Source organism: Pavona decussata, unplaced genomic scaffold (assembly GCF_977016875.1).
Source record: "Pavona decussata unplaced genomic scaffold, jaPavDecu1.1 SCAFFOLD_134, whole genome shotgun sequence".
Taxonomy (NCBI): domain Eukaryota; kingdom Metazoa; phylum Cnidaria; class Anthozoa; order Scleractinia; family Agariciidae; genus Pavona; species Pavona decussata.
The window spans coordinates 80,001-94,095 of NW_028145547.1; the positions used below are offsets into that span (position 1 = coordinate 80,001).

The 14,095-nt window shown below is 37.9% G+C and overlaps 1 protein-coding gene across 1 annotated transcript in view; it reads right to left on the minus strand.

Moving 5' to 3' along the window:
- The window catches only part of LOC146467561 (E3 ubiquitin-protein ligase UBR4-like), a 57,425-nt gene that overhangs the window by 8,891 nt on the left and 34,439 nt on the right, over positions 1-14,095 (minus strand). The window contains exons 46-70 of the mRNA XM_085125727.1: positions 13,447-13,794; positions 12,908-12,948; positions 12,612-12,753; positions 11,970-12,051; positions 11,624-11,720; positions 10,931-11,007; positions 10,267-10,321; positions 9,580-9,646; positions 9,217-9,311; positions 8,995-9,053; positions 7,411-7,454; positions 7,252-7,332; positions 6,997-7,030; positions 6,493-6,546; positions 6,165-6,246; positions 5,412-5,496; positions 4,704-4,772; positions 3,734-3,910; positions 3,036-3,154; positions 2,796-2,868; positions 2,179-2,282; positions 1,964-2,075; positions 1,407-1,535; positions 944-1,033; positions 326-451 (exon numbers count right to left, since the gene is read on the minus strand). Coding sequence (XP_084981853.1) covers positions 326-451; positions 944-1,033; positions 1,407-1,535; positions 1,964-2,075; positions 2,179-2,282; positions 2,796-2,868; positions 3,036-3,154; positions 3,734-3,910; positions 4,704-4,772; positions 5,412-5,496; positions 6,165-6,246; positions 6,493-6,546; positions 6,997-7,030; positions 7,252-7,332; positions 7,411-7,454; positions 8,995-9,053; positions 9,217-9,311; positions 9,580-9,646; positions 10,267-10,321; positions 10,931-11,007; positions 11,624-11,720; positions 11,970-12,051; positions 12,612-12,753; positions 12,908-12,948; positions 13,447-13,794 — 2,442 coding nt within the window. The remainder of the gene's footprint in view (positions 1-325; positions 452-943; positions 1,034-1,406; positions 1,536-1,963; positions 2,076-2,178; positions 2,283-2,795; positions 2,869-3,035; positions 3,155-3,733; positions 3,911-4,703; positions 4,773-5,411; positions 5,497-6,164; positions 6,247-6,492; positions 6,547-6,996; positions 7,031-7,251; positions 7,333-7,410; positions 7,455-8,994; positions 9,054-9,216; positions 9,312-9,579; positions 9,647-10,266; positions 10,322-10,930; positions 11,008-11,623; positions 11,721-11,969; positions 12,052-12,611; positions 12,754-12,907; positions 12,949-13,446; positions 13,795-14,095) is intronic.

Below are 14,095 nucleotides of genomic sequence, written 5' to 3' on the forward strand. Positions count from 1 at the left end.
AATAATTCACTGTTCTTATCCTACTGTGATCTGATTGGCCACTGTTAAGTGACCCTGGTAATAGTAGTTGCACTGTAACAACAGAGGTTAAACACTGGTCTAAAAATCAGAATAGTTGGTGGGGTCGGATTTCGGCATCACTCTGTTTCTTTCCAGCTTTCACTGATTAAGCAAAGCGATACATGAGTACATCAAGCAGGACAATGGCCCAAAAGACAAACTTTCTAAGGTTTCTTTCCGAGTGCTTAGGAACCTGTACGTATTCCAGAATTCTGCAGTTAATATCGACTTCTTCAAAATAATTCACTGTAAAATTAGCAGGCACCTTCTGTGGGTGATATCTGTATCCCTCGCGGCAGATGCAACAAGCCAGGCCGGACTCCTCATGAAGCTCCTCCATCTCGCGCAGCATGCTTGATGGTTTGGCGATAATCTTTCCTGCAGATGTGGTCTGAAAAATTGATGGTAACTTGTTAACAAATGGCTATTATTATATAGCTGAACTGGTCCACGCTGAAAAGGAGCATTCTGATTGGCTCCCTGAGCGGTCCGAATTTTCCTAAACGGACCGCTAAGATGAACCGCTTACGTTACAACGTACGTTTGAAAAGAGAAAAGTGTTTCAATTTTGACAAACAAAAACAAAGAAAAATGTTTTAAATTAAGCTAATGAATTAAGAACTGTTCAAACCGTCATGTTGGAGTTTCACTTTCTTTCACTTTTGCTCGCACTGTTTGAACATAAAACAAGTTTCACGCGAAATAGAAAGCAATAAGCAACAGGCGGGAAGTCTATGGACCGAGCCCAACTTGCCAAAAAAAAAAAAAAAAAAAAGAAGAAGAAGTCGACCAATATTTTGCTAATACCTCATGCTAGTTCCATAACACATATTTACAGCACTGCACCCGATAAGACGGAGCATTAGTATAATGTTACGCTTACCTCCATGCCCAGGGCACCAAGCTGTTTTTCTCTCATGGCCATGGCCAGCTTCTTTTTCTCTAATCGTGTTGATCGACGCACTTCTGAAACCTGAACATACAAACAAATGGATAACAAAGGAAGGAAAATTAGCCGATTAAGTTTATTCTAAAATCTAACCAAGAAAAACAAAGAAGTAGACTGACGGTCGATGTTATTGGGGAATATAAACATCACCAACCGCAGCTACCGAGGATAATTTGAACATAAAGGCTGGAGTAGAGTGATTCTCCTTAAGCTTAATAAGATAAAAATCCGAGCACTGCAGAATTATTGCAGTTTAGGCAAATTTTTAGACAATTGTACCAAACCAAACTGTCGTTACAATGGTGTCAGGTGGTAAAAAATAGTAACTTGGATTCACAGTAAACCAGTTCTACTTTGCCTCTTTGAGTAGGAGTAAAGAGCGGTTATTTAAGCTGACCTTCTTTTCTACATCAGGATGTTCTCGTAGTGCTTCCATGAGGTTCTCTGCCAGTGAGCCAACCTTTTCCTCAGATGACACTTGCTCCAATCGATGAATAGCCGGTACTGCCGACTCACCAACGAGAACCTAGAACACAAGCAAGGGCACAATTTAAACAGTCAGCCTAGATTCCCAAAAGCTACTTATCGCACTTATTAATTTATTCATTTTGTTTTTTTTTTTTAGCAAATTTTATCGGATGCCGTTACTTTAGGGTAGGTCGTGAGTTTTGGGGTGTATCGGCAAACATGAAATTCTACACTAAATTGGAGGGAACGTTGCTGATACCGAGGGAGTACTACTTTCAAACTTCAACAATACTGAACACACTAAAACAAATTAGAACACAGCTTAGACAATCGTTACATGTGATATCCTCTGAATTTCATTATGTTTTTTTTAAGAATAGATCAGGATATGATGTATGGTAACGTGAGACGTGGCTATGACATCAGTATAAGACGATGGCACGCGCTGTACTTGTGTCTTATGATAAAGAAAGCTTTCAACCTCACCTGTGTGTTGTTATGTCCTTTACAAAGCCCAGACAAGAGTCGAAGAACATAAGGCAGAGATGGCCGGGCTAAAAACTCCTTCCACACATCAGCTTCAAGCAGGTTCGCTTTGCTGCAGAAAGAAGACAATCAATTTTCACAAACGGATAACTCAACAACACACTTTTTGCAACAACCTCCACCAGTTTAGGTGAAATCGCAAAAGCTAGCCATACCTGAAGGGCTTTTGAGGTGTTTGTTTCTCAAGGTACGTCAAAGCTTTGGCTACAATTCCATTCTCAATGATCATTTCCTTCAACTTAAAACCGTTGTGATTGTTCTGTTAAAACGAAGAGAAGTGTTTCAACAAGAGTTGAGTGGGACTCTAAAAAAGTCATGGTTTAAAATAGCAAAAAAGCGTTAATAAGAACAAAAAACTAAATTCAAAAAGAAGCGGGGATGGCACTTTTTTGTGTGCCTGTAATTGTTAGGCGAAGCTAATCAAATAAAATATGAACACCAGTCAAACAAACAAACAAACAAATAAACAAACAAATAATTGAGCAAACAGACAGATACATAAGTAAAACAACTAAGTAAGACGTGACAGAAGATATGTAAGATATAAGATATGTAATCCAACCTTCAACTGCTAGGGCCTGATCGTTATCAATTTTCCACAAAATTCTTCGTCTTTTAGATAATTACATACCACTTTTTAAGTGATGAGGAAGATAAAGGTTCAAAAGAACAAAAAGAAGTAAAAGTAAGTAAAAATTGAAAAAAAAAAAAAAAAAAAAACTTTATGCCTTTAGTGGGATTTGTGAGCTTAATAGTTTTCTGAAAAGTTTACCTCGATTTTACTTGCTATGCTACAGAAGCAATCAAAGAACAGGACCTCATCACCAGAGCGCTCACGATCAAACCTGCAAAACACAAGAAGAACACTTTGTGCGAAGAGCTTTTACATTTACAACATACAAGTAGTAGCATTAGCAAGAATGACAAGCCAGAAGTAACTTTTATCCTTCCTCTAAGTGGTACAATACAGCTCAAACTTAACCTCATTCCTGCTGCCTGACTGTAAACTTACTTCTCAAAGTCCAGATATGGCAGAAAGTGGTTTACCAACGTTCTCATGTTTCCTTCATCTCCAAACGTAAGGAAAGGGATTATTCTCATCATGGCTTGAAGCACACTGCTGTGAGTCCTCTACAATATCAAATGTAAAGTCACCAATAATGTCAAGCAATCATTATTATTACAGTCACTATGACTCATCACAGCACGTATCAATAGGTTGAATGACATTTGTTGGCAATTTACTACGTTAGGTAGTTTCTAAATGGGTTAATTCGTTACGGTCAAACCGGCTGTTCCTCTAGGAAGTTGTTGTTGTCGTTGTTGTTGTTGTTTACCAATTTAGGCAATGTTCCGAATAGAATTTTCAATTTAAAAGAGAGTTTGCGAAGAAACAAGCACGAAAACGAATTGGCGCAAGGCAAATTCGTAAGTTGCAAATTGCTTCGAGGAAACTGTCCGTCAAAATAACAATGTTGCGGCGGAGGTTTGCTAAGGTGCAGCCAAAGGAACATCCGGTTTGACTGTAAATAGTTTGTCAAAACGTTGTCAGAAAGAAATCAACCGTTCATCAAATGTCAGCGATGTGACAGTCACTGTGATGCCGTCGTCGTCATCATCACTATTTTCATTATTATCATCATTTCGTTCTTTATTTTCAACAACAAAAACAACAGCAAACAAAAATTATACATAAGAGGAGAACTGTACCACATAAGGGCTTGTGATTCTATCCAGAAGCATGTCCAGTTGTGAGCCATCTCCCTGCTGGATGGGTATATCTGGAGTAGGAGTACTGGTGGCCTCTTGAAGCACTGTCTCCATTATTCCCAGTACGTCTTCTGCTATACTGGCTCCACCGCCTGAATCAGCCTCCAACTGGAGAGCCTAAACAAACAAACAAAAATAAAACATATGTTTATGTTTGTTAAGAGAAAGTCAAACGGCGCTAGGAACGTTCGCTGTAACGACAACTCAACATGCAAAAGCCTTCCGTTAGAGTTCAGAAGAATTCTGAGAACAGCCAGATCGTTTAAGACTTTTTATCACAAACTTGTTGCAGACAATCAGCTTTCTCTTTCTCGTTTCCCATTGACGTTTTCATATAGCTAGTGTTTTATGTAATTTACGCAAATTGTATACTTTTCGATTTGCATTATTATGTATTGTTTGACTTGTAAAGTGTGTTGTCAATTATAACCCACCGATTAATTTCTGTCCGTTCTCATTGGACAAACAGGTCACCTTGCACAAATGGATGGCGGTTATCATACGATAACACTCGTCCAATTTCATAACAGTCGCCCGATTTGTATCGCCGAGAAAAACAAAGAAAGAACGTCACAGTTTTATGTCTTAGTTGTAGTAATCCAATCACTGTTGACAAAAATCTAGTAAGCAAGGTAGCTTGCATTTATTTGGCTGCAATCACGCCGTGGCCATCACTGGCTGTTTTGTCTTTTCCACGATAAAGCGAATTAAAGATTGTCCTCAAAATTTCACAGTTGTCCAAGAAGCTTCGCTTCTCAGGCAACTGTTCGGCCAACTTCAACCTTGGTTATTACCTTCGAATTTAACAACCGCCTGAAGGGGTTTACCAATTACTGTATTTGAATAGGTTCTGAGGGCTACACGTTTATTAACGCAACAAACATAGCGATAACTCTTTAAGTATCCGTACCTGATTTAATGTTCCAAGAAGGACGTTAAGCGTATTTAGTGTGGGGAGGCAAAGGTACTGTCTATTGACCTGTAGATAAATAAGAACTCGTTCAACTCAAAACTAGGTGCTCTTTCCATTGGTTAGACTGCCTGGCTGTCCAGGCCGATCACTTCACGGACGGGAGGCACCATTTTGATGCACGGAGAGTTCCTCAAGTTCTTTAAATTTCTTCAAAATGGCACACCCCATTTACAAACCAACCGTTCTGGCCGGCCAGTCTTGACAAATGGAAAGCGCCCTAGGACGGCACTTTTTCGGTAACGGTAACTATTCACTAATCTTTATTTCTTTTGGTGTCATAGTAAGACAATTTCATTAAGCTGAAGGGTTTCTCCGTTGCTGTAGCACATCTGTTTGCCAGGATATTGCTGTTCTAAAGAATTCGCCCTTCAATAATAAGGAAGCTGAGAATATAGAGATGCGTTGCAACGCGTCCATCCCAAGATGAAGTTGAAGGCTCAAATTTTGTAAGTTCGTTAGGATACGTTAAATAACGCAATATAAAACCAATATGAAACAAAAATACAAACTTTTTTGTGTCAAGGTAGTTCATATCACCAACATTTCTGTCTAAACTTTCACCAGTGTGGTGGGATTATCACACAGGGTGATACTGGTCTGTAAGTCTGAAAGGAAGCTAGGGAACAATAATACTGAATAAACTACCTTAAGTTTGACGCAGTATCCCATCAGCTTAAGAATGACTGACACCAGCTGTTTGCCACGTACAAGATCTTTGATACCACTTAACCTTTAGAGAAACAAAATGCATCGGTTGAAAACTATATTTATCACTTACTTGAAAAATATTTGAATATCATCGCTTGATAGCTTAACAGGTCACTAAAATGAGACCATACCGTATGATTATGGTGAGAACAGCATTGTGTTATCGAAAGAAATGTGGCGCCTGGTGAATAAATTATTGTGGTATTTTTCCGTCAGTGACACAGGCATGGCAATGGGAAAAAGAAATTCCGACTGCTCCTATCAGGAGTCGAACCTAAGACCTTCCGATTACTAGTTCGGATGCTCTACCACTGAGCTACAGGAGACTCGTGGGAGACAGGCCATTATACTATGTTAACGTGACAAACAACCGAACTAGTAATTAGAAGGTCATGGTCGTGTTGGGAGAACACGCGCAATTCTGTTTTCTGAGTATGCCTGTGTCACTCACAGAAGGAAGAAAATGTCTCTATCAGCATTGTGTTACTTTCCAGCTACTATTTGTTCTTGCCACAATCTGGTAAATATCACTGGCCAGGGTGTGAGTAATAAGTGACAAGCCCGAGAAAACAAGTCACTAAGGTTCTTTCATTACGACACACAAAACACACAACACAAAACACAAACATGTGCACCCACTGAGGGTATTTTGTTACACACGATGAGAATAATATTAGAAAAGGAATTCACCTGCTAAGCATAGCCTCTAAGCCACCAGAGCTGGACATGATTGAAGCCATCTTATACACCTCTTCGTCATCCAATTCTTCTTCTAAAAAAATAAAATAAAATAAAATAAAATAAATAAATAAATAAATAAATAAATAAATAAATAAATAAATAAATAAATAAATAAAATACAGCGAAAATGTAATAGCATGCACTAACGGTCTGTCAAACCTTCAATAAAAATTAAACATGATTTTTTTGTTAGACAAAAGAATACTAGTGCAACAAATGTAACGTCTTTGATAACTGCTCACAAAACGAAGCTTGTAAGGTGCCACTCAACACTAACCTTGATGTGTATCAAGATTTTCCACAAACTCCTCAGTTGCATCTCCCAACAAACCTGAGTAGTATAAACAAAGACAATAAGTAAATGACGTCTTGAAGAAGTCGTAGGTTGCGTTGGGTGCGGAGAATTTTCTAAAAGTTTAGGCATTTCAACACTACTACCCCTTCACCACGAAACGGCGTTCAGTTCACAGTAGTTAATGTAACCCACAGAAATCTTAAAATCTTACTGGTTGTCTTATTTAAAGACAGAGGATTATTTTGCTCTTTGCATAAAGAATCGAGTTAGCTTTGTCCTGTGCTAGTTGGAAGATTCAGAGTGGATCTTTGAAATGTGGATGAAAGATGCAAAGGCATGGAAAATCATCTACGTTATGTACGCAACTTAAGTCGCAAAGTAATTCAACTGCTCAAGTTGCGCACAAAACAGTGATTTTCTTCCAGATCTTTACATCTTTCATCCACAGTTCAGATTTTCTCTCGTGAAAAATAAAAGGATCTTTACCTCTCATTCTGTAGATGATCCTCATTGGCTCTCCCTATACCAAGAATTAAATGACAAAAGGGAATTCAATATACTGAGCTGCCACACATACTTTTATTATCAAGTGTAAATTGAAACTTGAATCTTTAATTGCTGTAATAAAAGATAATCACATGAAGCCAGGTTAAACAGAACGCAAAATGTCTTTGTAGTACATCCATTCTAGAGTACAGTAAAACCCTACACTACTCTCTACATCGACAAATGCCAACACACCTCTCCTTCTGGACACCAAATTTTCTTGTAAACATCCTTGACCGGCAGGTCCAGGCTGATGATTTTGCTGTTGACAAGCAACTGACATACAAAGAAGAAACTTATTAACACTTGGTTCATGAGGGGGAATAGACGAAATGAATTTCAAATGATAGTTACCTCCATTCCACTGTCATCCTCAAGTAAAGCCACCAGTTCACAGTCTAGACAAGAAAAAAAATAACAATCGTACAAAAAATTAAAAAAATGAAATAAAATAATAAAAAAGATAAATGTACATTTTAGTTCAGTTGCTAAGACACCAGTCTACCACGGATGCAGAAGGCATGCAAATTGCTTGCCACTGATCAAACTTCTCTTTGTTGAGGACGGTACCTACTGTTGTTACTGCGCATACGTTCTGCGCATTTCGAGATACTCGGGTTTCCTATGGGTGGTGCCTACTAATACAGGTATATTTTTGCGCGGTTTAAATCTATGCGGAGAAAGCAGAACTTACCAAATGCTCTTGGTATCTCAAAAGAAAATTGGGGGTAACCTTGCATTTTTCAGAGATAATTAAGGTTCAATTTAGGCGCTTTTAATCATATACACATGCTAATTTGCGCCATACAAATATTAATTATTATTATTATTAGGAAAATCAGGAGCCGAATTTCCTTTGCACTGTTAAGATCTGCACTCGTCTGTCTTAGAGGTTCTAGGACACTACGAAGAATGCAACGTGACATCAAGAACGCGGACATTGACATTGAAACTGCAGAAGGGGCCATTTGAGAGATGCGTATTTTGTTTATTTATTTATTTTTTTTCTTTTTATCAAGCAGACCGATTTTAAAATGCCGAATTTGATTTTTTTTAAAAAAACTTCATGACATTTGTTCTTTTTTTCTTTTTCTTTACAAAAACATTGTTGCTTAAAAATGTTATCTTTTTTTAATCGAAAAGAAATGTGAATAGGTTTTTAATAGCTCTTTTTTTATAAATTTAACTTGTAAATAGCAATTTGTGTGGAATATTTTAATAAAGAATTTTCATTATTAAAAAAAAAAAAAAAATTATTATTATTATTATTATTATTATTATTATTTAATTTAGGAAAAAATCCCATACATTGCCTCATAATTTAGCGTTTTTAGAGATATTGTTGCTTAATTTTCTCTGAAAAATGCGTGGTTACCCCCAATTTTCTTTTTGGATTCCAATAGGCCTTGCTAAGGTCTGCTTTTCCCGCATAGTCATAAACCGCACAAAAATACTTCGGTATTAGTAGGCACCGTCCTTAATTTTATTTATTTGTCTTGTCATACTAAACATTACAAATGGCAAGGAAACCTAAAAAACCACGAGGCTTATTGAGACTTAAATTGCCTAACGAATTACAAGATTAAATGAAGTAATACAAATGCAAGTCAAGAGGGTGAAAAAAGAGAAAAAATACACAACTTATAATAAAGACGTTTTTTCACGTTTCATTTTATTTATTTTACCACAAGGGATGAAGCGCTCGTTATCTCAGAATTAAGTAAAACTTAGGACCTTTAAAGGAAACAGAAAAAGTCAACGAAAAGAAAATGCGCGGCTGGTGTTATACTGTAACTGTGGGTATGGTTGTTCAATGAAAACGTACTATCAAACTTTGTAGGCAGGTAAGAGTTGTAAGAGTTGTTATGTTGTAAGAGGACAGACTGTCGTCAACAAACAAGAACCTAACACCTCCTACTTATTGAAGTGTTCCCTTACCAGTGCAAATCTTGTTCTTAACATCTCTCATTAGTGGACCCATGCCAGGCTCATTGCAACTGATAAAACAACAAGAACAGATCAGCCATTAGTGGTCCTTTAACATTGCCGATAGCTAACTTTACAACCACAGGAGTGTCAAGTCCCTTAGAGCTCCTCATTTTAACAGAGTAAATTTCTGATTTATAATCCTACTGAATGTGCAAACGTGTTAAAACAAACCTGTATGGATTTCCTTGCATCCTTCCTTGAAGAAAGTCTTCTTGTTGAGGGTCTTTCTCCAACGTGAGGAAAAACTCGCCCACATCATTTTCCTCCTAAAAACAAAAGGACGAAACGAAATTATGAAAGCTGGAACAATCTACAGACACAAATTTTTATCTTGTGCAAGGAAGAATTGGGTTTTTCACAGCCTTGTAGTTACTGCCCCTTAAATGTGCCACAACAGACATGTTTTTCATTGTTATAACGATATGAGCTGAATACAGGAGGAGTCTGAATACTGTTATAAAACTATGCGGCGTTAAGATATTTTCCCCAGCAACAGTGAAGGGATATATCAGAGCATTTATTTGAGTTACTTACAGGGAAAATAAGGTTGCAGAGCCGCTCAAAAATAAACACTGGAGTCCTGAGATCATCCAATCCGTACCTGGAAGAAAGTTTACATAAGATAGATGATAAACTGTACCACTCAAAAGCTACAGCGTTCCTATAAGATTCAAGATGCCTTACAATGAACAATAACAACAGGTTCTTTTGAAATTTCCTCAGTTTACCATATGTTTTACGCTCAGTAAACTGGCGTAAGCAACATTAATGGTCTGTGATCAGGTGGCCATTGTTTGCCTCGATCCTTATCAAACAAATTTAGAACCGTTATTAGAGGCCGAGGACGATTATGATGAATCGCCCATACTGCTTAAAAAAATAGCGAACTATCGGAAGGATACACAGTTTAATTTATAAAGTCGATACTGAAAATCTCATTTAGTTTAGTTTCAAGAAAAAATTAGTTTAGTTTTACAATGAGTTTAGTATAATTTATAATTTACTTATTAAAAGTGGTTGATTTTGTAAATGTTATGTATTTACGTTTGTATATGTTATTTATTTACGTAATTTATCACTGACTGCTGTCCCCCTTTCTCTCCGCCCGCCTCGACTAGCACCTGCTATTTGCGGGCGGAAATGTTTATTGTTTATTAAGGATTATGAAATAAATGTGAATGTGAGTGAGAACCTTAGAAAAATATTCTCTAGGTACCATACCTCTTGAGGGTTTCCACACAAATAGCCATGAATGCCTTGGTTTCAGTCTCAGTACCTATAAGTGGAAAAGAAGGATTAGCTCCTTCTGACAAAACAGAATTGTGTCAAGTAAAGAGTTGCCAGGGTCCCTGCTATCCCAACCATCATTACACTGTTCTTGTTGTCATCAGGCACACAAGTGCGAGAATAATTTCGAGAAAAACATTCACAGAGATGAGCAAGGGCTCTGATCTAACGTGACTGAGGTGAATTAAAGCTCATCTTGGAGTCGTATTCTGGCCCCAGTCGTTCAAAGGCCGGATTACTTTATCCGCTGGATAAGGCACTCTGCAGCGCCTAAAATATACTTCACGTTAAACGTTGTCCAAGGTTTTCGTACACTCCCAAATTAAGCTGTGGTTAGAGTGTGCATATTCGCTTATGCACGAGGAAATACTGAAATCTTTGCACAGATTGAAACTGTCGGATAGTGACTTATCCACTGGATAAAGTTATCCGGCTTTTGAACAACTGGGGCCTGATCTCTAGGTAGCTGTCATTGTCACGGTCATTGTAATTTTCAAAATCTACACTGTGCATTGTTTTTAAATGGTGGGCTTTCCTTTCTTCAGTGAACCTTTGTGACATGGACTGATGATGGTGTGGCCAATGTGGTAATACCTACCAGTAGTCATCTCCTCCAGTAACTCTAACAAAATCTCTTGAGTCTCATCAATCAATTTTGTGCGCTGAACGACCAATCTGAAAATAAAATGAGCCACGATCAAATAAACGTCAAAGCTCGTTTAAGTATTTTTCTGCAAAACTGGAGTTCCATCCCAGACAACACACGAACTTGTGCTGAAACAAACAAATTTAAGCGGGACTGGGAGACTGAAATTTGAACAAGTTTAATCCTAACAGTTAAGATAATGAACTAAAAGTATTCGTGTATTTAGATCTCTCGCATTATGTTCCAGATTTTATTTGTTTTCCTTTCTTGTTGTTTTTGTACACGTATTTCTTTTTAATTCTACCCGAAGACATTAGCTTTCAGCTACTGTCTGTTTTGCGTGCGTAACTACCAATCTAACTACAGTCAATTCTCGCCTCGCGGAGACCTCGCTTTTAAGGACACCCCGATAATGAAGACAGCAGCTAAATCCCTGGCAAAAATAAACTACAGTCGTCTGACTGAAACAAATTCCCGCTAGTATCGCGTGTTATCGCTATTATCGAGGGTGTCTGTAATAAAAGGAGTTGAGCGTATATGACAACACCAAAGAAAGTTATAATCAGAATGAACTAACTATAGCGTCTAAACTGTTTAGTTATGTGCTGGACCTTAAAATTAGTAAGATTGAAGAACTCAAGTTACCTTCGCAGTGACAAATAACCATTCAACACTGTAGCGACAAGTCTTCCTTTGAACTTCTGTTTGATTCCGTCATGTTCCAGAAAGGAGGACATCAATTCTGTTGGAAAAAAAAAATTCAATTTAAAAAGTGTTGGAAAGGTGTTTCCACGGTTATACCGCAACTCACCCCAGATTGAAGAAAGTACAACCCTCGGAAACGAGAGCTTTCATTTGTACCACAGCTACTGACAAACAAGAATAAGATACAGCGAGTGGGAAGATTTCGATGCGGACATTTGGAATGAACCAAAAATGTTTGCTTGACGGCACAGGCAATAACCTTTAAACACCAGAATTTAAAACTTACCAGCGAGCATCTTCAAAGCATATCCCTGGGACAGATCCGAACTCAGTGTGTACTGCTCCAAATACGTCAGATGCTCAATTTCCTACAAAGAAACAAAAAGTCTTGAACTTACAAAACAAACTATTCCATAAATTTCAATACTTAATGTGACGGGATGCATAACCATGGATGGTCATAATTAAGGCCTGTTGGAGCTACTTTTCAGATATGACGTCTTAAACTAGAAGTTCCCTTATTATGACCCTGGATTTGAGGAATGCAATCTCTTTCACTTGACACATTTAGGTGTGAAAGGTAAATTAATTTAAACGCATCTTGTTTTTAGTGAGAGCAAGAGAATCTTATCAGTAACATCATTCATAAACGAATGAAAATACATGTATCATAACACCAAAGTACGATATAAGTTTCATAAATTTTAAATATTTAAACAGGAATTAAGTGCAAAAAGTAAGTAAACAAATTCGTTAAAATGACGCCAGGAAGTGATCTTTTTTTTGTTGTTGTTGTTGTTGTTGTTTTGTTACAGTTATAGTCACAACTGGAGATGAAAATGGTCAGATCATGCCAGTCTTTCGTTTTCACTAAAAGGTTGGCTCAAGTTCCTCCATAATAGCAAAAGACTATTCCTTTTCAACGTACCTTAGTCAAAAGCTGTCCAATTTGCAGCAATGCTCCCTGGAGAGCCAGGTAAAACTTCCAGTAGGTAGGCTGAGTTAGCCGCTGATACAACTGGAAGAACTCTCCAGCATTCTCTCCTGCAGTGCGCACTTCCTCTAAATAGCTGTGTGAAGGAGACATGATATTGTTTATTGTACTGTACAAGACATGAACGAATTGTATAATCATGTAAACCCTGTTCTGGAGAACATTCAAGGAGATAAATTGGTGTCTCACAGCTTCAATTAATGTATTATTTCTTCTTTAGAACCACATACCTTGTGAGCAAGTCCAACATGTGCTGTTGTCGACTGGGAATCTAAACATGACAAACAAATTTTGTCTACTATTAGAAATGAATTAGCAATAACTGTTGTTAGCAATTTATTCATATGAGGCTTGTTACTAGAAAACCATGAACGTATTTTTAGTACAAATATTTTAAACGGATTCAATTTTGGCAATTTTCTACAAAACTAAACATACAGTTGCTGAAAAACTTGAATTTCAAAAGACACCAACTTGGCCCAGTGAATTATCACGGCCCCCAGCCTGGGAAAGGAATTATTAAACACAGTGTCTTGGCTGTGTCTACGGTCATAACACACGACAAGTGGCGTCATAGACTAAGGGATTTCTTCTTTAGCCTCGCTGGTTTCATTGAGCTCTCCCAAGCTTTAATAAATCGTTTCCCGGCATTGAGCCTTTACAGTATGCTTATGTATTCTAATAATACTAGGGACAGAGATCTTCATGAATCTTGAGCCATCCTTTGAACGTTCCTCCTTGAAAGGTAAGTTTAACAATGTGCCCCTACCTGACACAGTGACTCTATCATAGTGCACGCCATTTGCCTTGCAGCCCTGTTTGATGGTGTGAACAACACCTGCCTCAGCCATTCTTCCTCAGGAGCTTCCTTCTCTCCTGTACACTCACTCCTTTTGGTCCTCTCACGCCACTTGCGGCCATATTTCTCCATCAGATGGCGCTTACGTGCTTCACTGCGGCTCTCCCCAGTCACTGCCTTTCCTTCAGCGGATTTCTTGGGAGCCATTGCTTTCCACTGTGAATAAGTGTGATTAGTATCACCATCCATCCACTGCTTGGCTTTAATACGCACATCACTGTAACCCTGTACTGAGCCCAATAACTTAGGGTCTTTTTCCTTTAGAAAACAGAATAGCAAATATAACAATAAGGTTGCGTTCGATTGACCTTATTCCGGAATAAGAAAAGGTGGAATAGCTGTTAGATTTCTCTTTCCGGGTAAATTTAGGAAGATGTATTTGCAAGCGTTCACTGATACACGACAAGTTAAGAGCCATTTAGTAATGATTGTATGTATTCGTATTCCGGAATAGGGTTAATCGCATGTGCCCTAAATAGACTTAGGCGTCGAATTATATCTTTTTGAGCTATTCTTCCTGCTGTTCTGCGTGCAGTGAAATCCATCATCACATTTGCTA